General features: G+C 53.1%; 2 protein-coding genes across 3 annotated transcripts in view; one reads left to right on the top strand and one right to left on the bottom strand.

The window, feature by feature from the left end:
- The first annotated feature begins 10,228 nt into the window (after positions 1-10,228).
- Positions 10,229-17,409, top strand: LOC105469710 (galanin and GMAP prepropeptide). 2 transcript variants are annotated; one of them, XM_011721137.3, is made up of 6 exons: positions 10,229-10,458; positions 10,649-10,729; positions 11,284-11,338; positions 13,755-13,841; positions 14,902-14,979; positions 17,142-17,409. In XM_011721137.3, the coding sequence occupies exons 2-6, from the start codon at positions 10,649-10,651 to the stop codon at positions 17,210-17,212; spliced, it is 372 nt and encodes a 123-aa protein (XP_011719439.1). In that variant the 5' UTR covers positions 10,229-10,458; the 3' UTR covers positions 17,213-17,409. The 2 variants fall into 2 exon arrangements, with proteins under 2 accessions (XP_011719439.1, XP_024644848.1); XM_024789080.2 differs by lacking the exon at positions 10,229-10,458 and having other exon boundaries at positions 10,529-10,729.
- Positions 17,410-17,423: 14 nt separating this feature from the next.
- LOC105469712 (testis expressed metallothionein like protein) overlaps positions 17,424-23,789 on the bottom strand; it is a 62,552-nt gene continuing 56,186 nt past the window's right edge. The window contains exon 11 of the mRNA XM_071074135.1: positions 17,424-17,460. Within this exon, the coding sequence (XP_070930236.1) occupies positions 17,439-17,460 (22 nt within the window). The 3' untranslated portion in view covers positions 17,424-17,438. The remainder of the gene's footprint in view (positions 17,461-23,789) is intronic.

Genomic DNA, 23,789 nt, shown 5'->3' with positions numbered 1-23,789 from the left:
CGCTTTGCCTGGGACTTTTTGATTTTCACCTGGAAAATTCTGTGTCCTAGGAAACTCCTCAGGGGTTTCTGGCTGGGGGAACGGGGATGGCTGATCACCCTAAACAGGAAGGATGTTCTAGAGAGAGGAATGTTCTACACAGAGGAAACAGCAAGTGCAGAATCGCCCAGGTGTCTTTGCCTCCTAGAAACAGCTTGACTCTGTCCTCTCTTCCCTTGCAGACGGGCGCTGGGGAGTTTGGTTGGGTTGAGTGAGTGAGGCTCTTGCCTTGGGTACAAAACGTGCAGGGTGCCAAAAAAACTCAGTGATCAGGATAAATAATATTTCAGTGCAATATTTGTAAGTCCAAATTAATGTGAAATATCTACGATGAACAAATTATCAAACATTTAAATAATGTTCCTTAAACATAGAACTACTGTATCACCCAGCAACTGACTTCCTAGGTATAGCAATTGAGAACAGATGTCCAAACAGATCCTTGAACACAAATGTTCATAGCAGCAGTCTTCATAAATGCCAAAGGGAGAAGCAACTCAAGTGTTGATCAGCTGATGCATGGAGAAAAAGTGGTCTATCCGGCCCAGCATGGTGGCTCATGCCTGTAATCCTAGCATTTTAGGAGGCCGAAGTGGGCAGATCACCAGAGGTCGGGTGTTTGAGACCAGCCTGACCAACATGGAGAAACCCCATCTCTACTAAAAACACAAAAATTAGCCGGGCGTGGTGGCGGGTGCTGTAATCCCAGCTACTCGGGAGGCTGAGGCAGGAGAATCGCTTGAACTCGGAAGGTGGATATTGCAGTGAGCTGAGATTGTGCCATTGCACTCCAGCCTAGGCAAGAAGAGTGAAACTCCATCTCAAAACAAAAAACAAAAAACAAAGTGGTCTATCCATATAACAGAATATTACTTAACTATGAAAAGGAATGAAATATTCAGGTTACAACATGGGTGAACCTCAAAACATGCTGAGTGAAAGAAGCCAGACCTAAAAGGCCATAGATTTCAGGATTGCATTTATACGAAATGTCCAGAACAGGCAAATAGAGCAGATTTCCCCTGATGGCCCTCAGAAGCAACCCACCCTGCTGACACCTTGATCTTGGACTTCCAGCCTCCAGAACTGTGAGATGGTGCATTTCTATTGTTCAAGCTGCCTGGTCTGTGGTACTTTGCTATGGTGGCCCAGGCTGACGACAACAGTCTCGCTCGTCAGACTGGTGAAAATGTTAAAAGTTTGCTAGCATCCAGCTGGGGGTTTGGGGAAAGAAGCACTTAGACTCCAAGAGGCTGTAAATGGGTGCAGGCTTTCCAGAAGGTAATTTGGTAGTTTTTTTTAATTTTCTTTTTTTTTTTTTTTTGAGACAGAGTCTTGCTATGTCACCCAGGCTGGAGTGCAGTGGTGCGACCTTAGCTCACTGCAACTTTCGCCTCCCGGGTTCACGCCATTTTCCTGCCTCAGCCTCCTGAGTAGCTGGGATTACAGGTGCCCGCCACCACGCCCGGCTAATTTTTGTATTTTTAGTAGAGATGAGTTTTCGCTATGTTGGCCAGGCTGGTCTCGAACTCTTGACCTCAGGTGATTCGCCCAACTCGGCCTCCCAAAGTGCTGGGATTACAAGTGTGACCCACCACACCCCGCCAAATTTGGTAGTTTCTAACAAAGGTTGAAGTGTGCACACCTTGTGTCCTCTGGTCCCAGGCTAAAATGCCAGCACCTGATTCCGGAAGGCTTCTGCCTGAGGACATCTGTTATATCCCAGGACACCGGGAACCACGTGAATGACTATGGCTGGAGGGAGGTAAATTGGGAGTATCATCCACAGAGTGAAGTAATGCCTGGCTCGTGGAAAGAAAACAGCAGTCCTCACCTGGAAAGACACCTGAGATGTATAAAATCAGGGGCAAGTTGTAGAAAAATAAGCACAGCAAAATTTCATTTAGCTTTTTTTTTTTTAATTGCATGTATAACTGCAGTGAAAACTCAGACACATTTGGAAGAATACACATTTGCTGAAGTTTTTTGTTTGTTTGTTTGAGACAGAGTCTTGCTCTGTTGCCCAGGATGGAGTGCAGAGGGTGGCCCCTTTAAAGCCCTGTGCTGGCTGAGCTGTCCCGGCCTCATTTAGTTTCTACAGAGACCCTGTGGGGTACTTGAAGGCGCGGCAGTGGTGCTTAGCGCAGGCTCAAGGCCACACAGCTGTGAGTGCTGAGGCCAGGGTTGAGCCCGGGCATCTCAGGCCTCTGCGTGATTTCCTCTGCTGGGTCTGAGGATGAGCAAAGGCTGATTCCATCCAACCTGACTCACCTGGGCTGGGGGATGGTGTGGGGAAGAAATGTCTCCAGTCAGCCCACGTCCAAAATCACCACCAGCTGGTGAGCTTCCTGGGGGTGGGGCTACTGGTCAGCACCAGGGAGCCTGGCAGGTGACCCTCCTCAGGGGGCCCCTCCTTCCAGGAGGACATGGTCGGTACCGCACAGCAAGTGGACTGATCTGGAAGAGCCTTAGCTCTTCCCAACACCTCTTCCCTCCCAGTGACGCCGAGCCACAGCGACCTGTGCGTCTGGTGCCTCCTAACTGATGGGATTCAACCACTGTCCACCAAGCCCCATGAGTTGGAGACAAATGGGGGGATGCTGTCACCCTCTGAGAGATAGGGAGCAGCAGCTCAGAATGGCGGCCGACTCCATCCGTGGGGTCAGCTGCCGAAACGCGCCTGGTTCTGGATTTACAGCGACAGGAAGCAACAGAGAGGACGACCCCAGACAAAACGGGGAGAGAAGAAGCAGACACTAACCAGAAACACTGCAAGCCCATCATGAACGTTTAGAAGCAGGCCCAGTGAGTCGCTGCTGCGAGAAGTCTGACGGTGGACGCCCTCGCAGGGAGGGGTGAGCCGTGACAGGGATGTGAGGGGCGCACCTGGAGAGCTGGCCAGTCACACCTGGCATGGGGGCTGGATTGGACTTCACCAAGAGGTTTTTAAATACTCATCACTTTTTAGTCCTTTAAAGCATTTTGGGGCTGGGCACAGTGGCTCACGCCTGTAATCCCAGCACTTTGGAAGGCTGAGGTGGGTGGATCACCTGAGGTCAGGAGTTCAAGACCAGCCTGGCCAACACGGTGAAACTCCGTCTCTACTGAAAACACAAAAATTAGCCGGGCGTGGTGGCGGGCGCCTGTAATCCCAGCTACTCAGGAGGCTGAGGCAGGAGAATTGCTTGAACTAGGGAGGCAGAGGTTGCAGTGAGACGAGGTTGTGCCACTGCACTCCAATCTGGGCAATAGAGTGAGACTGTTTCTCAAAAAAAAAAAAAAGTATTCTGGGTCTCTGAGAAGCAGGTCAGAGCATTTCCTGCACAGCTCAGGCCCCCAGGTGGAAGCGCCTCTCTCAATTCCCACTGGCCCTCCTTGTGGCCCCCCCAGCCACCTGTCCTCCTGCACACCCACATCCTGGTAGCCAGGCGGGTTCCCATATGGCCCTGGGTGCTGCTGATGAGCCTGACTCAGGGCCAGGAAACAGGGGCAGCTGTCCAGGGCCTGCTGCTGAGTCACCAACTTCCCGTCCGCACCCCTCCCAACTGCAGGTGTCAGCCTCTGGCGAGGCCATTAGCAGCCCCTCTTCCTCCAGGCTGAGCTGCCCAGAAAACCCCCAGCTGGATGAGTCACCCAGGGCACAGGTGGATTCGCATGATCCTGGCTGTGACCCTGCCTCTGACCAGCAAGGAGCTCCCTGAGGAAGCCCGCCTCCCGTGGGATGAGTTCACCAAGGAGCGGGAGGGGAGGCGGCATGGTGGGGGCGGGGCTGGGGGCGGGGCTGGGGGCTGGGAAGGAGAGGCTTCCCTGGCACAGAGCCCAGGGCAGTGAAGGAGTGGGCCGGGGGTGGTCTGTTGGAGAAAGAAGATGCAGGTGGTGGGTTTAGGGAGGTGAGAGTGCCACACTGCAGACAAGGATGGATCCAGCAAAAGAGCCCAGGACTTGTGAGCTGAGCAAAGCAAGACATCAAAAGCAACGTCCCCTCCACTCGCCCTGGAATTGGAGGGGAGTGTTGAGCTTTCGCGGAACTGCGTCTGGGGTGGGAGGTTGCAGGGGCTTCCCGAGAGGCCACGGTGGCTCCCAAGACGCTGGTAGAGGGTGTCCACTAACAGAAAGCTAACTGAACGCCTTTCAAAGGTGCAGCTCTCCGAATTCTCCTAGTGACCCCAGGCTTGTTTCAAGCCCATCTCCCTGGGAGACGACAGCTTTCCACGAGGGACTGTGCCACCAGCGCTGCAGGCTGCGTGCCACACAGCACACGTTCCAGTGCTGGGGAGTGGGTGCGTGGGCAGTGGGGCACTCCTAGAACTATTCCCACAGCAGACGGGAAGCAGCACCTCAACCGTCTGTGCAAGTGAGATCAATACACCCTATGTATATATAGGTGGCTATAAATACACCCCCCATGATCCAGAACTAAATGCATCCCCAATCTAACCTCCCCTTAAAGAGCCCAGAAGTGCCTGTAACCTTTCCAACACGACGCGGTATGAGGGGAAACTGAGGAAGTGATGTGCCGAGAGACAGGTCTTAACTGGCTGTGGTTATGGCTTACTTTCACATTTTACCAAAATTTACAACCATGAAAACACACAGACGTAGGACCCTGCCTGTGGCAGAACCTGTACCGGCCTACACCAACATCCCACGTCCCCCTCCTCCTTTAGCTCCAGAACCCCATTGAGCTCAACACCATCCAGAATAAAGGACCCTGTTTCCAAGCCTCCATTGTGGCCGGGCAGGACTCTGGACAGCAAGAAGCATGCAGGAGGAATCTTCTGGAAGGCTGCTTTAAAGGTGGAATTCTGTTACTCAGTGTCCTCAAACCTCCAAAACTTGCTCTTCCTCCTTTTCTCCCTTCTCAGCTTGCACTTGAAACTCCAATTTTTACTACCTTAACCCCTTAGTAGAAGCACCCAATTGTTTCTGTGAATGGAACAAATCTTCATCTGTATGATGAACCCATTTAACAAGGTTCTATCGAATAATTGAATACATATACTAAAAACTCATTCATAGAATAGTATAATTCTATCCATTGATAGAACTTTCACTTTAGCCACATCCTTTGCCAGCTACTAATTTTTTTTAGGAGAGTGACTCTCGGGTCTTTTTTCATGACTGCTGTGTTATTGGAGTGGGGCTGGGTGGCGTGGAAATCAGGGAATGGAGGAGTCGAGGACACAGACATTCGCAGGGTCAAAGAAAAGCCAATTTTAGGTCATCGAGCCATTTCCTTATTTCTTGAGTAGTAATGAGGTCGTCACGGGACTGGTAGGTGGTTTATCGTTCGTCACATTATCGTGCAAACCCCTCCCTTTTATGAGCCCATCTTGCAGCATGAGCTCCTCAGCAGTGGTGGAGGTGGCGTACCCTCTCACGTGTTTTTATTTGTTCATTCATTCATCGAACATTTGTTGACCAGCGTGAAACTGACTGGAACAATTCCAACCGCACGTGATGGAAAACTCCTACAGGCCATTGGCTTAAATAAGAGAGATGCTTCTTGCCCTCTGTTGTGAAACAAACTTGGAATTGTGTAGCCCAGGGACCAGGCTCAGGGTCACTGGGACCAGGCTCCCTCGGCCTTGCTGTGTCACCTGAAGCCATCAGCTCATGGTCCAAATTGGTTGCCCACCTCCAGCCTTCATGTCCATACTCCAGGCAGCAGGAAGAAGGAAGTTTTGGAAAAGGACCAAAAAGGGGGTGCACCCGTGTAACCCCCTCCACCTGGAGGGTGCTGGGCCTCATTCTGTGCCTGGTCAGTCCTGCTCACCAGTCAGGTTCAGCTCCCTTAATCCATGCATCTCCTTCCCATGACAATGGGTGGTTATTTGTACGATAACCATTTGTTGCATACAGTCGGCCCCCCACGTCCACGAGGGTTGGTTCCAGGAAACCCCTGGCCATGCAAATACCAAAATCTGTGGATGCTCAAGTCCTTTATATAAAATGGCATAGTATTTGCACATAACCTACGCACATCTTCCCATATGCTTTATTTTTTATTTTATTTTATTTTTGGGATGGAGTCTCACTCTGTCACCCAGACGCTGGAGTGCAGTGGTACCATCTGGGCTCACTGCAACCTCTGCCTCCCGGGTTCAGGTTTACAAGTGATTCTCCTGCCTCAGCGTCCTGAGTAGCTGGGATTGCAGGCGTCTGCCACCACGTCTGGCTACGTTTTTGTATAGGTAGTAGAGACAGAGTTTTGGCATATTGGCCAGGCTGGTCTCGAACTCCTGACCTCAAGTGATCTGCCCGCCTCGGCCTCCCAAAGTGTGATTACAGTCATGAGCCACTGCGCCCGCCCCTCCCACATGCTTTAAATCATCTCTAGATTACTTATAATACTGAGTATAATGTAAATGCTACATAAATGGTTGTTATACTATATTGTTTAGGAAATAATGACGAGGAAAAAAGTCTGTAGTGTTCAGTACAGACAAACCTGTCCTGGGCCTACCTGCAAGGACCCAGTCCACAGTGGGTTGAACCCGCAGCCAGGGAACCCACAGATCCAGACGGCCAACTGTATTGGGTCTCTGTGAGGGTCTAACTCCGTGAGCACAGGGACCCTGCTGCTGATTTCGCCGCTGCAGCTCCACTGCCAGGGAATGCACGGTTGAGCTCCCATGCAGTGGGCATGGCCCAGGTGACCCTTGACCCTTGCTTGAGTTCTCAGCTTCAGGGCAGTTTTTCCTGGCGGTGGACAGGGCTTCTAAGGAGGATGGGCTGGCTCGAAGGCAGCGGGGGACATTAGGCTTTCGGCTTGATTTCCATTACTCTAATGGTGACCCACTTTGTCTGCCGCACACTGGGCTATCTTCAAGATGACAGGTTGACAATGACCGCCATTGGGTCGTTACTGAGCAAAGAGCCATTAACACACTGGCTGTGGTTCCAGCACAGCTTGTGCCGGGAGGCAGGTGTCTGTCATTCCAGGTGCGCTGGCCTCATTTGTCCAAAGGAATCTGCCGACCTCAGGAAACCCCAGCATGCCTTCAGGCCACCGCCTTGCTTGTCTGTAGCCTTCCCGTGGTCACCGCACTTCCGGGCCAGGGCCCCAGCCAGGGTTTATACAGAGACCCACTCACCTAGACGAAGTGGGAAGCAAGACTGTGGGTGTCATCCCAAGTGGCAAAAGAACTTAGGAACCTGGAGGAAGCAGGCATGGGCATATTTATTTTGAATACGTGTGTCTAATTATTCAGTGGAACTTTCTTAAATGAATTCCAAATACATGTGAAGATTTGCTTCCAGTTGCTTAATGTGTTTTTAATAAGGAGGCTCTTACCAGATAACCTACCCTGAAATTTCTTTTTCTTCCTTTCCTTTCTCTTTCCTCACTTTCCTTCCTTCTTCTCTTTTCTCCTCGTCCTCCTCTTCCTCCTCCTCCTCTTCCTCCTCCTCCTCCTCTTCCTCCTCCTCCTCTTCCTCCTCCTCCTCTTCTCCTTCTCCTTCTTCCTCTCCCTCTTCTTCTTCTTCCTCTTCCTCTTCTTCTTCTTCTTCTTCCCTCTCTCTCTCTCCTTCCCTTCCCCTCCCCTCCCCTCCCCTCCCCTCCCCTCCTCTCCCCTCCCCTCTCCTCCCCTCCCCTCTCCTCCCCCTCCTCTCCTCTCCTCTCCTTTCCTTTCCTTTCCTTCTTTCCAGAGTCTTGCTCTGTTGCCTATGCTGGAGTGCGTGCTTCATTGTGGCTCACTGTAGCCTCAACCTCCTGGGCTCAGGTGATCCTCCGACCTCGCCTCCTGAGCTGAGTAGCTGGGACTACAGGCGCGTGCCACTACGCTCGTCTGATTTTTAAAAAATATTTATTTATTTATTTTTAGTAGAGATGAGGTCTTGCTATGTTGCCCCGGCTGGTCTTGAACTCCTGGGCTCAAGTGATCTATCCACTCACCTCAGCTTCCCAAAGTGCTGGGATTATAGGTGTGAGCCACCGTGCCCAGCCTGAAGTTTCTTAGAAAGCAAAAAAGGAAGCAAAAAGAGTACCCAGGCCCAAATGAAGACAGCTGAAAGTTTAATGTACCTCAAATTTCAGCTCACAACTAAGGGATGAACTTTGAGTCTCTTTTTGAATCCATCTCAAGGGTTTAGGTTTAGAGTTTCTGCTCTTTTAAACAGACTAAGAACCTCTGTGACAAAGTAAACAGAGAAAATAAGTATCCAAGCTCTGGCAAGATTCAGAAGGGGGCCTAACATGGAAGAAAGGAGAAGGTTGGAATTGATTAAGACCTGCTATGCACTGGGCTGGATTTGTTCTCAGCAGAAAGCAAGAAAGAGGTCTGGGATGGTAGCAGGGCTCCCACTACCACCGGGGGTCAAAGGTTGCAGTATTTCTCAGGTAGCCAAGAGGCACCCATGAGCCCAGCTCCTGCCCACTCCCTGATGTCATCTAGATACAAGGACATGGGGCATGAGAGGACGTCATCATCACTTCTCTGCAGAGTCACAGGAACCTGCCCTCTGCTCCTCCACCTCTCAGCTGTCTTTCTGCCCACGGCTGGAACAGACTGCCATGGCGACTCACTCTCTCCCACGCCCCCACCCTCGGCAGGAAACCACTTCAGGGCTCTGAAATCAGCCTGTGAGTCCTGGTTTCGGCCTCCTGCGCCTGACTCTCCTCTCCCCAGGCTGCAAGAAATAGGGATGACCAGAAGTCAAACTGTGCCCTTGGGAACACCCCACCCCTCACCACTGTCATGCCGGAGTCTGTTCCTAAGACCCCTCCCCAAGCCCTGACTCCTCTTCTTCCTCCCACAAACCACAGCAGACACTCAGCCAGCAGGCTGCAGCCCTGCGCCTTCTCAGCAGCCTTCACCAGAGCCATTGAAAACCCAGTTGTCCTTCCCCAGCCACGTGCCAAGACTAAAGTGTAGAGGACACGTAAGATGACACTGTCATGATCATTTGTCCTGTGCCCTGTGGATCCCAAGGTCCCGCCTGACATCAACCCATCTGATATTGAGCCCAGTGAGTGGGGAGATCCTAACACAGCCGCTGCTTTTGAGGACTTGGGTGGTGCCTGGCTGGTGGTAGGGGGAGGTCAGGCGAGTTTTCAGCAGATGACCCCCGTACTCTTCGGAAGCCCCGAGGTGCCACACTTGTACCTCCCCTGATGCCTGTGAACGGGGTGAAGGAACAGCCTGGGCCTGGGTTCTTTGCTGGGCTGTTTTTGGACTTGGCCCCAGCTCAGGAAGGGTTCATGGAGGAGCCAAGGAGGGCCTTGTTCCTGTGGGATTTCTTTGCCTTGGGCACAGGGACAGCCTCTTGCTGCTGCTCTGCCCACCGCCCAACCCTTGGCGGCCTCTGGAATTCTGGGCTGATCTCCCTCTGGACCCAACCAGTTGCCCAATGGCTGGACCTGCTCAAAGCTCCCTCTTGCAACTGGACCGGGGAGCCAGGGGAGGCGCTGAGGCTGAGCTTCTGAGCTGGTGCCTGTGGATGTAGGACGGTCCCGCAGCTCCCACACTGGGATGGCCAAGCAGCCCATGAGACCCACATTCCCCTTTTAGCAAAACAGGAGGGAGGTCGCTGGGCACAGGGAGCCGGGAACGGCTGTCCTCCCCACCATCGACGGCTCTGGAGGCCGGAGCCTTCGCTCCAGCCCCAGCACAAGCCAGCCAGGGCGCAGGGCCAGGTGCTGCCCGCCATTCCCCGGGTGCCCCTGGACCTCCCAGCTGGGGCTGGCTCGGACTGATGGATCATCCCTGCCGGTTACCCTCTGGGGTCTCCAGTGCCGCGGAGTTCAGCCAGCTCTTGCAGCGGTGGGGGCTGGGAGGAGAAGCTGCAGGGAGCCCCCAGGCACGGGACGTTGTGGGGGGTCGTCAGGCCTGCTCTGGGGCTAGGACCCCGGGGGGAGCAATGGGGGTTGGCGCTCTCCACCACAGCGGTGACCTGGGCCGCGGGGCGATGGGGCTCTCACGCGGGGCGATGGGGCTCTGTCTTTCGGGGTTGGGGTCTCTTCCGCCGGGTTTGGGGTTCTCTCTGCGGATCTGGGGAGTCTCTCCCGCGGGATGAGGGGGGCTGTCCGCCGCTCCCGCCTGTGATGGCCCAGAGGACCCGAGCTCCGGTCACTCCCGCCCCCCTTGGGGCTCGGGGAGGGCGCGGGAGGCAGGCGCTGAGCCGGTGACGCGGCTCCGGGCGGCTCCGGGCGCGCCGCATAAATAGCAGCGGCGGCTGTAGCGGCGGCCACCCCGGGCGGCGGACACGTGGAGGGACCCGGCCCGCGCCTCCCGCCCCTGCCGCCGGCCGCGCCATGCGGTGAGCGCCCCAGGCAGCCAGAGCACACTCGACCCGGCCCGACGCCCGGACCCGCCGCCGCCGCCCGAGACCCCGACGCCCCGACCCGCCGCCGCCCCGGGACCCCGACGCCGCCCCGGGACCCCGACGCCCCGGCCCAGGGCGCAGCCGCAGCTCAAGGTACTGGCGCCGGCCGACCCCGCCCCGCCCGGAGGCCTCCCCTTCCGCTCTCCTCTGCCCCCGGACGATTCCGCCAGGGGCCCCGGCCCGGCCGCCGCCTCTGCTCCTCCCTGCAGCCCCCCGGCACCCCATGCCTCGGGGCGCAGCCCACTCCGGGTTCCGACCCTCCTGCCCTGTCCTTCCCTTCCAGATGGCCCGAGGCAGCGCCCTCCTGCTCGCCTCCCTCCTCCTCGCCGCGGCCCTTTCTGCCTCTGCGGGGCTCTGGTCGCCGGTAAGTGCGGGGCGCGTCTCCTCCGGGCGAAGCGGGCATCAGAGCCGGCCGGGCGTGGAGGGCTTCCTGGAGGAGGCGGCCTCCGCCCTGCCCTCGGGGACAGTGGTAGAAAGGCTAGTGCGGGCGCTGTCCTGGCCACGGGCGTCGCGAGAAGGGTCCGGAGCTCCCTGGGATTCCCCCGCGCGCTTTTCCGAGTTCATCAACAGCACCGGGCTATAACCAGGCCGCCGGGAGAGTGCTGCGCTTTGGGAAAGCGAGAAGCTCCCCGTTCCGCAGGGCTTAGTTAGAACAGAGGGCGAGGAGCCACCGGCGTGGCCTCAGAGTCACTTAAAGCGGGTGCAGTGCGCTGAGAATGCGCGAGCTGCGACCCGCAAGTGAAGTATCTCCCATATGTCAAATACGGCTTACTTAGGGGTAAACCTGGAATTTCGCGAGCTATCCAAAAGCACATGCATTGTTCTAAGTCCTCTGCCGTGCCGGAAAGCCTGGGTGCACCCATTCAGCATCGGCTCCAGGCACAGCCCTGGCATCTGACCCCCTTTTCTCCCCTCAAGGCCAAGGAAAAACGAGGCTGGACCCTGAACAGCGCGGGCTACCTGCTGGGCCCACGTAAGTGACTGACAGCATGGCCTCCCCACTCCTGACCCCACCTGCCCCCTCGCTTTGAACCCTGGCTCCTGCCCCTCCGCCTGCGGCTGGGCAGACCTTCCGGCCTCCCTCTTGACCTCATTGCCCGTCTCCATTGGCCTGCACACTTGATCTGTGCACGGTTCTTTCCAGAAGCTTCTCCTACCCGGGCTCTGCCGCCCTGTCCCGGTGTGAGATTCCTACCCTGGGCTTTGCTCAAGCTCTCCTCGGTTTTCCCGCGTTGCAGTCCTTAGAGGCCCTGTTCTGGGCCTCTCCCCAGGCCCCTGGTCTCCCCAAACACTCAACTCGGCTTGTAGAGCACCCTAGGTCAGCGGACCCCAAGTCTTGCCTCCTTCTTCCCTTTCTCCAAGCTCCACACGGGAATTGCCAGATCGCCTGAAGGCAGCTCAGACAGGCTGTCCTCAAAACGAGGTTCAGGTGACCCTGACTGCCCAAGCCTGTGTCCCCTCCCTCTCCCTCTCCCTGTCCTGTTGTTGTCATCCGTGTCAGCGGTGTCCCGTGCTGCCTGAGGTGAGCCCTAGCCCTAGATAGGACTCTGCAGGCTGACACCTCCCCATGTCCGCCCCCGCCAGTGCCCCAGGCCTCTACTTTCTCCACATCCTTGGTCTGTGCAGCAATGCCTTCAGACCTTCCTTCAAAGGAGGGGACAAGAGGAGGCCTTGGCTCCCTTCTGTAACTCACCTTCCCCTCCACCCCTCCCATCCACCTTAAAAGCCTCCCTGCATTGTCTTCTGCCAGAGGAAGGATGCAAACAGCCTGCAGGGCCTATCTGAGCCCCACCAGAGCAGCAAATGAGGAGACCCTTTCCGAGGGCCTTGGAAAGCACAGCGGGGCCTCAGGCTCTTCTCCCCATGCCAAGGAAAGCTGCCTTAGTTCTCAGTCCCGGAGTCAAATACAGCTTCCTCTTCCCGCAGACACTTGTTCATCAAGGTGACTCGGAGGACCCCCAGAGTCAGGTTTTAAGAAACAGACACGGGGATGAGAGAGCTGCCTGAGGCCGCGTGCGGTGTGGACCAGGCTGTTCACCGCAGGGCCTCCTGGTCTCTCTGCATGGCCCTCTCCTCCTCTCCCTGCCGGTGGAGCGGCCTGACCTGCCTGAGGCTGATCTCCTCAACCCTTTGCAACCCTGAGCTCTGCCTCTCAGAGGGCACCTCAACTTTGTGTGCTACGGGCCCAAACAAAGGAGGAACTGGTCAACAAGAACATTTATCTGTGTTGCTTTGGAATATTGAAAATCTATGTGTCAAGAAGAGTTTGAACCCTAATTAGAAAACAAACCCATTTTCGCCATCAATTTTATGGCCCGGTTCAGCTGTAGCTAGACCTGTTGTTTGTCAAAATACTTAACAGTGTGCCTCTGATTTCTAGGGTCAGCTAGAAAATGCAGTAAAATCAATGTTTTTTCACCAGCTGCTGCTGAACGCAGTGTGGCCGTGGCTGAAGGTTCATCAGTGAGATGGGGCGACCTACGGTTCCTCTATAAATTTAACACCAAGAACGACATCTCTGGAAATAGGAGTTAATTTTCCTTTGTCTGGCCTTGTAGATGGCACGGTCCACCCAGGCCAACCAGCCGGAAACGCGGAGGCGTCCTCATCCTCCTCCCCATCTCATTCCCATTTCCTTTCCTGCACAGCCCCAAATGCAGCCCTTCTCCTCACCCCACGCCCCTTGGTTTACAGCTGTCATCGTTTCTTCCCTGGACTTCTGGGATCTCTGCTTGCAATCACAGTTCCTCCATTTTCGCACCACAACACACACACACACGAACACACACAAACAAACGAACGCACACATGCCCCCGCACCTCCTTTTCTTCCCCCGCCATCCTCTCTCTCTCCCTCTGTGACCCTCTCGCTCCCTCTGTCTCTCTCCTTCTGTCTCCCTGGCTCCAGTCCATCTTGCACACAGCTGCCAGAGTGAAAATAAAAATCGGATTCAGTCACAACTTAAACTCTTCAGTGGCCCCCATGCTTTCAGGCACATGAGGATCCAGCCCCTGTTGTCTGCCAGGGAGGCACCCAGTTTGATGCCAGCTCAGTGCCAGCTGAGATGTCAGCTCCTCTGGACCCGGGCACAACCCCTGCAACAGGGCAGATTCCCGGCCTCTCCCGCCCTTCAGGAGACACACCTCCCTTTCTCCCACCCCTCCTGTGCAAACCCTCACATTCCCTTTGGCCTTGGTGCAAGCAGCCAAGTCTTACCTCAGCTTGGTGGAGAATCGCCCCCTCTTCTCTGGGGTCTGTCCCTGGGCTCTATTTCACAGTCAAGTTGTGTGTGTGTGTTGGCTACAGGCAGCCCTGTGTCCTTCTTTGGGCGTGGGGAGGGGGTGCATGACAGTCACACCCAGAGGCTTTCCTCTCTGATCTGCAAACAGATGCTGTTGGCAACCACAGGTCATTCAGCGACAAGAATGGCCTCACCAGCAAGCGGGAGCTGCAGCCCCAAGACGACGTGAAACCAGGTGAGAGGACTCCTATCCCGGGCTCCCGGGCGCCTCACTTCCAGCAGCTCCCAGGTGCATGCAGTGGGGGACAGCTGTGGGTGTCGGGACACCTGCCACCCATCTGTCCACAGCTGCAGCCCAAGCCTGGCCATGACTTAAGAGGATGTGGCCTCGCCACACCTGTCAGCAGCTGCAAACACAATCTGCAAACCCGAGACAGCAAGGAGTCCTTCTAGACTGGGAGGCTGCCTGGGCACCAGGGCCTTCAGAAGAGTGGGGCCGGGCGCGGTGGCTCACACCCGTAATCCCAGCACTTTGGGAGGCCGAGGAGGGTGATCACCTGAGGTCGGGAGTTCAAGATTGGCCTAGCCAACATGGCAAAACCCTGGCTCTACTAAAAATATAAAAATTAGCCGGGTGTGGTGATGGGTGCCTGTAGTCCCAGCTACTTGGGAGGCTGAGGCACGAGAATCACTTGAACATGGGAGGCGGAGGTTGCCGTGAGCTGAGATCGCAATACTGCATTCCAGCCTAGGCAACAGAGTGAAACTCCATCTCAATTAAAAAAAAAAAAAAAAGAAGGCCGGGCGCGGTGGCTCACGCTTGTAATCCCAGCACTTTGGGAGGCCGAGGCGGGCGGATCATGAGGTCAGGAGATCAAGACTATCCTGGCTAACACGGTGAAACCCCTTCTTTACTAAAACCACAAAAAATTAGCCAGGCATGGTGGCGGGCGCCTGTAGTCCCAGCTATTCGGGAGGCTGAGGCAGGAGAATGGCATGAACCTGGGAGGCGGAGCTTGCACTGAGCCAAGATCGCGCCACTGCACTCCAGTCTGGGCAATAGAGCGAGACTCCGTCTCAAAAAAAAAAAAAAAAAAGAAGAGCGAGGCCTTGAACTGGATCTCTCCCCTCTCCCTCACATTGAACAAGGGCCTTGGAAAGCACAGCCGGGTCTCAGGCTGCTGGGATCAGATCATTGACCTCACAGCGCCCAGCTCCTCTGTCGGGGGGGATGACCGGAGACAGAGAAGCACCCTCTGCACAAGTCGTGAATGTTGATCTTTTCTCTTTTCTAGGAAGCTTTGACAGGTCCATGCCTGAGAACAATATCATGCGCACAATCATTGAGTTTCTGTCTTTCTTGCATCTCAAAGGTATGTGAAATATCACCAACTTAACATTCATCTCTTAGCACACTGGAAACATAAAAGGCCCATCGAGAAGAGAACCCGTAGAATCCCCCTGGGAAGTAGCCGGTTATTTATCTAAATACAAAGTCCTGTTTGGCTGTGCATCAGGATGACAGAGCATGTGACACTAGAGCTAGCTCCAGAGGGCTGGGATTGTGGCAGGGGCATTCCACTGTCTGTGGATGGCCATCGGGCCAGCGCTGCTCCCAGGAAGAGGGTGGGCCTTAGGATGCAGCTCACTCTACTGGAACCATATCTATTCATACGGTAACAACTGCTGGACCTTTTAGGGCACAGGTATACTATAGGCCAGGTTCTTTGTGAGCCGTCCTAAACCTTCTTTTCTCTTTTCTTTTTTCTTTCTTTCTCTGTCTTTTCTCTTTTCTTTCTTTCTTCTCTTTCTTTTCCTTTTCCCCTTCCTTCCATCCTTCCTTCTCTTTCTTTCTCTCTTTCTCCCTCCCTCCCTCCCTTCCTCCCTCCCTTCCTCCCTCCCTCCCTCCCTTCCTCCCTCCCTCCCTCCCTTCCTCCCTCCCTCCCTCCCTGCCTTCCTTCCTCCCTCCCTCCCTTCCTTCCTTCTTTCGTCTCACTCTGTCGCCCAGGCTCGAGTGCAATGGTGCAATCTCAGCTCACTGCAGCCTCTGCCTCCTGGGCTCAAGTGATTCTCATGCCTCAGCCTCCCAAGTAGCTGGGACAACAGGTGCACACCATTATGCCTAATTTTTTAATTTTTAGTAGAGGTGGAGGTTCATCATGTTGGCCAGGCTGGTCTTGAACTCCTGGCCTCAAGTGATCTGTCTACCTCAGTCTCCCAAAGTGCTGGGATTACAGGCGTGAGCCACTGCGCCGGCCCTAAACCATATTTTCTAAGCAGGGAAATTAATAGGAGCCTATATCTTAGATTGCAGTGTTTTCCTATGCAGCCCTCCTGCCAGGCAGGCTGCCTTGAAATCTAACTGGAAAGGTTCTGATCCTGGCTTCCAGTGTCTTCTGCAAACACTGGGGATGAGGAGACCTCCCACACACTATGCTTGGCATTCATTCCACGATGGGCATCTGGCCTTGATCACACAGGTCCTACTGCAGCAGTGGAGGGAGCCGGAAAGTGGCCCCGGTGCTCTGAGGGTTAACAGGGAGGATGTGGTGGGGAGGAGGGATGGACCGCTTAGCCTCTACAGTGGAGACCTTCACCTGGTGCTCTGAGGGTTAACAGGGAGGCGGAGGTAGGGAGGAGGGATGGACCGCTTAGCCTGTCCAGTGGAGACCGTCACCTGGTGCTCTGAGGGTTAACAGGGAGGCGGAGGTGGGGAGGAGGGATGGACCGCTTAGCCTGTCCAGTGGAGACCTTCACCTGGTGCTCTGAGGGTTAACAGGGAGGCGGAGGTGGGGAGGAGGGATGGACCGCTTAGCCCCTACAGTGGAGACCTTCACCCGGTGCTCTGAGGGTTAACAGGGAGGAGGAGGTGGGGAGGAGGGATGGACCGCTTAGCCTGTCCAGTGGAGACCTTCAGTTGCGCATCACAGTTTTGTCCAGTTTGGAAAATCAAGGATGGTCCTTGGGTTCATTTGGGATCAGGATGGTTTTCATTTGCAGTATTATGGGGCTCCTCTTTAGGTGGCAACGGGGAGAGGGAAGAGGAGTGAGGGGAGGGGAGCGGGGGAGGGAGACTGCCGGAGAAGGTCTCGGAAAAGACGGGGTTCATTAGAAATCTCAGAACCGAGTCACCAAGTTCCCTCTGTTGGAGCCCAGTGGAGCCTCTGGGAGAAAAGCTGGGGTGACTTTTCCTACAATGGGCAGATGGACTCTGCCAGATTTTTTCTCATTTGTTTTTAATTTTGTAACATGGAAACTCTTTCCTTAGGAGATCCCAACTCTCATTACTCAGATAGGAATTATACCTCTTTAAAGCCTAAATTTAAAAGTCTGACAGTTTTAAATGCTTACTAACTGTGGGAGTTAAATCATTACAAAGCGAGAAATACAGTGTTGGCCCTAATTCTGGGTTAATCTGGTAAGACTCTTTACAGAGGACGACCACACGCCGCTTCCTGTAGTATGTGTCGTGGTCGTAATTCTCTTGTGTGCGTATTAAGAAGTTGCTGCTCAAATGTGGCTCTTCCCTTTGCAGAGGCTGGGGCCTTCGACCGCCTCCCGGATCTCCCCGCCGGAGCCTCCTCAGAAGACATGGAGCGGTCCTGAGAGCCTCCTGGGCGTCTTTGTCTGTGTGTTGCAATCTAAAGTCAAACCTTAAGATGATGGATAATCTTAGGCCAATTTACACAGAGTCGGCTCTTCCTGTTCTCTTTGCCTTGATGTTGTGTTGTCACAATTTAAGAATTTTTTTTTTTTTGGTAATTATTTTGAGTGACAAAATAAAGAATAGCAATTACTTGCAATTGTCTTTTTCTTCCACACCTCTGTCTCATCACCAGTGCCACCCATGGGTTCTAAAAGATAAAGCTTGATCATAATCATGGATTAGACCTGAATTTTTAAACCCACATTCTACCATCAAGAGCATCTGAGACGCCACCTCTTATTGCATGTCCAGGGGACATAAAGTTATCTCGATATTAAGCTGAGTCAAATGTAATTATGAAGGTAAGTCTGTTTCTGAGATGAACAAAAACACAAAACAGACAAAACCCCTGCCCTCGTGGAGCTGATATTTTAGGGAGATGGCAATGAAAAAGACTACGACAACCTTAAACAGATGGGTGAGGTGCGTGGTGCTCGTGGAGGTGGTCAGGGCTGAGAAGAGAGGTTGGCTGGGTGGGAGGGCCAGGAGTGAGGGCCAGGAGCCAGGTAGGAGAGGAGAGATGGGCGGGCAGGCAGAAAGGCAAGGGCAGGAGGTGTGTGCTGAGATGGTGCTGTGTGAAGGAAGGCAGGTGGGAATGCCTCCTAACATGACAGAGACTGAGTCTCTTGAGCAGAGATAAAAAGATCATCCAGAAGTTTCGAAAAGAAGGCAGGCGGCCGGGCGCGGTGGCTCACGCCTGTAATCCCAGCACTTTGAGAGGCCGAGGTGGGCAGATCACTTGAGGTCAGGAGTTTGTGACCAGCTTGGCCAACATGGTGAAACCCCATCTCTACTAAAAATACAAAAATCAGCCGGGCATGGTGTGCACGCTAGTAATCCCAGCTACTTGGGAGGCGGAGGTTGGAGAATCTTTTGCTCCTGGGAGGCGGAGGTTGCAGTGAGCCGAGATCACACTCCAGCCTGGGCGACAGAGCGAGACTCCACAGTGTGGGAGGCGGGACACAGGCCTTTCTGGATTCACCGGAGCCGGCTGTGCAGTGGGAGTGGGAGGTGGCTTCCCAGTTTCCCCCCATTGGCAGTTCGCTGCCTAATACCTGTTTCAAGGGGCACAGAGCCCCAGCATCCTTCTCCCTGCTTGGTGACCCCCCTACCCAGTCAGCTGTGCCCCGGCTCAGCTCCCTGGCTCGGCTTCCCAGCTCAGGTCCCCAGCTCCACCCCGGCTCCCTCCAGCTCCTGCAGGCTCAACGCTGACACTCGGTGGCCTTGGGTCTTCAGACCACTCCCAGCCCGGAGGTAGTGATGCCACCCACCTGGTGGGCTAAACACCTGGGCCCACCCTTCACTCCCTGTTCACCATCCGCATTTATCCTCTTCCACATTTTTAAAAATCACTTTAGTTCAACTTGGGCAGGCATCAGAACTCCTCCAGGCCCTGTCATAAGGCAGTGGCCAGGTCCCTCCCCAGGATGTTGGAGCCAGGAGGGCTGGGTGGGCTGGAGCTGGGCCCCCAGCAAGCTTCCTGCCACTGCTGCTGCTCACTAGAGGCCTGTGCCCATGTCCTCCCAAGAACTAGGGAGCTCCTGGCATGGAGGAGGCGGATGAACGGATGTGTCTGGGGACCACACCTCAGCCACTGGGCTCTAGCCCACAGTGTGCAGCCTGTCCTGTCTGGTCTTCCTGTAGCCTTTGTCCCTAAATGCAGTGGCCATGGACACCATCTCTGCCTCAGCCGGCCCCCTAGCCTCCTGCACTCAGTGGTGCAGACCCCACAACTGCGGCCTGGCCTCGCTCACCTAAGGCCTTTGCACACGTCCCTCCCAAGGCTTGGGGAACTCCTAAGCATCCCATGGGATTCCACTCCAGGGTTACCTTGTCCAGAGTGCCCTTCCCGCTCCTCCGCCCCCAGCATGTGCGGTGCCACCCTAATCAGCATGCCTGTCACTCTGTTTGCAGATGTGTCTCTCCTCACTACACCGTGAGAAAGAAGTGCCTGAAGGAATTGAGATTAATGACACTGTGCTGAGTGCTGGGCTCTCCACACTGCACGTGGCTCACGGGAGCCTTCTGAGAAGTGTTCACGAAGGGCCAAGGAGCCCAGCCTCCGTGCAGGTGTGCAGCCTCCATGCAGGGATGCGGGCCCCAGGGTCGGCAGCACAAAGCTCTCGGACTCTCCCCCTGTGGCATCACCTACCTCCTTCTCTAAACCTTGCCTTCCTTTTAGGTATAAACGGAGCGGCGCAGGTGGCAGCCGGAAGGTGAGGGAAAGGAGGTGAGGGGCCAGGAGTGGCTGTAGTGCCATTTGCTGTGATGGACAAGGCTACAGAAGTGACGTCTTTACTTCCCAGAGAGAACGTGGTTGGAGCTGGCTGCAGCCATCCTGGATAAATCTGTTGCTAACAACAGCAGTCTTTTCAAGGGAAGGTGTTCTCCAGCCACCTTGGGAAGTAAAGAATTTATGGACAGGCCTGAGAAACACCAAGATGCCTAATGGAGAGGTGGAGAGTGTTGAGGTTGTGCACCTTGGAGGAGGTGGCTGTCTCCATCATAAAAGCTGATCAACATGAAAGCCTGTCCACCTTCCACTTGCTCTATCTAACCAGGAGCAGAGCAGGTGCCAGGGTGATGCTGCCTGAGGACGTCTGGCGTGGTGGAGGCAGGTGAGTGGTGGGCCAGTGTGAGGAAGAGGCTTACATTCAGGAGGTCCCTGGAGGAAGGAGGAAAGCGCTGTTTAATGGAGGAAAGAGAGGCGGGGCACGGTGGCTCACGCCTGTAATCCCATCACTTTGGGAGAACAGCCTGGGCAACATGGTGAGACCCTGTCTGTAAAAAAGAAGTAATTAAAAAAAATTTAATTATTAAAAAACAGGAGGGAAGAGAGAGTCTTATGGGGATAAGGAAATCCTAACGCCAAAGAATTTACAGCTGATCATTTTCTAACATATGGCCCAGGAAACTTTTATTTCAATGCAAAAAAAGGGATTCTTGTACAGTTTGGAGTCAGGATTGTAAGCCTACAATAAAATTCTAAGCTCCCTAACCGACTGAATGGATCCCTCTCTTGGCCAAGGGGACCCCAAAGAAGCCTAAGAAAATTAGGTCGTGACGGGAAGGGAAGGGCCAGACATGCTCAATATGCCGCTTCCCCATGGAGTTTAGACACAGCTGACCAGGGACCAGCATTCACATTACAACAGAGATCTTGAGACTGACAAATCAGCCTCTTTTCAGCAATAAGATACCAACTTCCAGCCTGATTCTGGTATAGCACCACATGACAGATAACAAGCCCTGAAGGAAATGAAAGTAATTCAGCCCCACATATATTTCTTTGACATATTCCGAAATGGCCCTGCAAAGCTGACTCTTGTGGGGGAAATTTGCATTCTGTAGAGAATCTCCTTCCTGGTCTGACACCTTTCTAAGGTCTGGTAAGAGACATTCACTTGAATGTCTATTCTCTCCGAAGTCTGCGACCTGGAGGTTTCATCTACATAACAAGAACCTTGCCTTCCACAGCCACCTGCTCCCACCTCCATCTACCTTCCCTTAATTCAGGTTGACTTCAACTCTTCAGAAGGGCTTAACTCTTTCAACCAATTGCCAATTATGAAACATTTGAATCCACCCATGACCTATAAGCTCCCTACCCTACCCCACTCATTGAGATGCTCCACCTTTCTGGGTCAAACCAATGTATACCTTATATGTATTGATTTGTGTCTTTGCCTGTAACTTGTCTCCATAGAACGTATAAAACCAAGCTGTAACTCAGCCACCTTGGGCATATATTCTTAGGACCTCCTGAGGCTGTGTCACGAGCCATGGTCCTTAACTTGGCAAAATAAACCTCTAACTTGATTGAGATCTGTCTTGATACTTTTTAGTTTATAGGATTTTATCCTGTGTTATCGTGATAAAAACTAAGATGGCTCTAGAAACCAGAAAGCTTGACGATCTCTGATATAACTTAAAAAAAAATGATCAGTGATGTCTGCTTCCAGGAGATGGAGTAGAAGTAGAATTTTCCTTTGTCCTTTTGCTAAGTACAATTAAAAACCCTGAACATCATATATAAAGCAAACATAAGAGGACTCTGAAAGCCCAAGCAAGAGGCAGACCAGCTAGGAACTTCAGCCCGTGGTGAGTTCCTTGGGTTTTCTTTTTGCCTCACATATCCTAGACTTGGGCTGAAGGAGCCAGCATCTTAGAAATGCCAATGGGCACAGACCACAAAAGCCCCAACAAAAGCTGCCCTCTCTAGATAAAGGACCAGGAAAGGGAAGCCTGGTAAGACAGAGAATTGTAGATAACGACCACTCTACTTCAGACAAACACCCCAGCAAACACTGTGGCTTCATCAGGCCAGCCAAGGTTGGGTGGGGAGCCTGGACTTCCTCTTAAGGCTGTGACAAGGTGGCCCAAACTCCAACCAGGGGAAAGTTGTAGGGTGTAGGGTGCCAAGTAAAGAACCAGGACTTCATCCCCCTCAACCACCCCATCCCTGGCAGTAATAAGACCCCCCACTACAGTGTCAGCAGAGACCGCCTGGGAGCCTGGATTCCGTGCCCCTCCTCCCCCACAGTAACAGGCATTCTTCTCTCTGTGCATTGGGGTGGTGTCAGAGGAAGGCTAGTGGAGAATCGGCACTTTTGCCACCTCCCAGTGTGACAAGCCACCCCCTTTTCCTGTGGTGTCAGCAGAGACCATGTGGAGGGATGCAGTAAGAAGGCGCTCCTACCCCTCCCAGCAAGGGAAGTATTAGTGGGGAGCTGGAACTCCTACTCCTGCCCAGCAATAATGAGGAGCAGCCCACCCATGCCCAGGTGTCAATGGAGACTGAGTGGGAAGCCTGGACTTCTGTCCCCACCGGGCAGGAATGAGGTGGCACCCCCAGCCTTTCCCCTGCCAGGGCGATATCAGAACAAGCCAGTGAAAAGAGAAGGTTCAAATAAGATCCGGAGTTTCATACCATAGCACCCAAAAAGTCCAGGTTTCAATCAAAGATCACTTATCATACCAAGAATCCAGAAGATCTCAAACTGACTGATAAAAGACCATCAATAGATGTCAATAGTGACATAGTGAGTATTAGAGTTATCGGACAAAGATTTCAAAGCAGCCATCATAAAAAAGAAGTGCTTCAACGAACTATTTCAAACATACTTTAAACAAATAAAAATATAAAGTTTCAGCAAAGAAACAAAAACTATAAAGAAGAACCAAATGGAACATTTAGAACTAAAAAATACAATAACCAAAATAGAAATTCCAGTGGACAGACTAAATAGCAGAATGTAGGGGGCAGAGGAAGGAACCTGTGAACTTGGTTTTGTTTGTTTTTTGTTTTGAGACAGAGTCTCACTCTGCTGCCTAGGCTGGAGTGCACCAGCACGATCTTGGCTCACAGCAGCCTTCACCACCTGGGTTCAAGTGATTCTCCTGCCTCAGCCTACTAAGTAGCTGGGATTACAGATCGCACTATTGTACTCCAGCCTGGGCGACAGAGCAACACTGTTTCAAAAAACAAACAAACAAACAAAATTTATGTGTAAATACGTAAATATAATAAAACATGTTGTTATATACTGAAAACTATACAACACTGATGAAAGAAACCAAAGGAGTTTTAAATAAATGTAGAGATATACCATGTTCATGTTCATGGATTGAAAGACTCAACACAGTAAAGATGTCAGTTTTCTCCAAGTTCACATACAGATTTAACACAACTCCTACCAAATCCCAGCAAGATTTTCTGAAGAAATAGGTAAGCTTATTCTAAAATTTATATGGAAAGGCAAAGAAACTAGAACAGCTAAAGCAACCTTTTGAAAAAGAAAAATAAAGTAAGAAGAGTCTACTTGAGTTAAAAGCTATAATAATCGAGACTGTGTGGGCCGGGTGCAGTGGCTCACGCCTGTAATCCCAGCACTTTGGGAGGCCGAGGCGGGTGGATCATGAGGTCAGGAGATCCAGACCATCCTGGCTAACACGGTGAAACCCCGTCTCTACTAAAAACACAAAAAATTAGCTGGGCATGGCGGCGGGTGCCTGTAGTCCCGGCGGGTGCCTGTAGTCCCAGCTACTCGGGAGGCTGAGGCAGGAGAACGGCGTGAACCCGGGAGGCAGAGCTTGCAGTGAGCTGCGATCGCACCACTGCACTCCAGCCTGGGTGACAGAGCGAGACTCCGTCTCAAAAAAAAAAAAAAAAAAAAGACAAGACTGTGTGTATAGATACATAGATCAACAGAACTGAACATAGAATCCAGAAATAAACCCACCCAAATCCATTTATCGGTTTTTGACAACGGCACAAGAGAAATCGATGATGAAAGGAGAGCCTTTTCAACAAACGGTGCTGAAGCAATTGAGTATCCATAGGCACAAAATAAAATCAAAGTTGAAGAAGAATTGTGACCTAAACCTCATGCATTGTTTTTTTAATTTTAGAGATGGGATCTCACTATGTTGCCCAGGCTGGACTCAAACTCCTAGGCTCAAGGAATCCTTCTGCCT

This window comes from Macaca nemestrina, chromosome 12, assembly GCF_043159975.1.
Source record: "Macaca nemestrina isolate mMacNem1 chromosome 12, mMacNem.hap1, whole genome shotgun sequence".
Taxonomy (NCBI): Eukaryota; Metazoa; Chordata; class Mammalia; order Primates; family Cercopithecidae; genus Macaca; species Macaca nemestrina.
Note: the sequence above shows the minus strand (reverse complement) of the source record. Positions and strands in the feature narration are given on the sequence as shown.

Excerpts from the sequence above, each read along its gene's own strand:
- LOC105469710 (XM_024789080.2), top strand. The coding sequence starts at position 10,589 with ATGCCTCGGGGCGCAGCCCACTCCGGGTTCCGACCCTCCTGCCCTGTC. Across the intron at positions 11,339-13,754 it reads GGGCTACCTGCTGGGCCCAC|ATGCTGTTGGCAACCACAGG; the intron begins GTAAGTGACTGA and ends ATCTGCAAACAG. Across the intron at positions 13,842-14,901 it reads CCAAGACGACGTGAAACCAG|GAAGCTTTGACAGGTCCATG; the intron begins GTGAGAGGACTC and ends TCTCTTTTCTAG.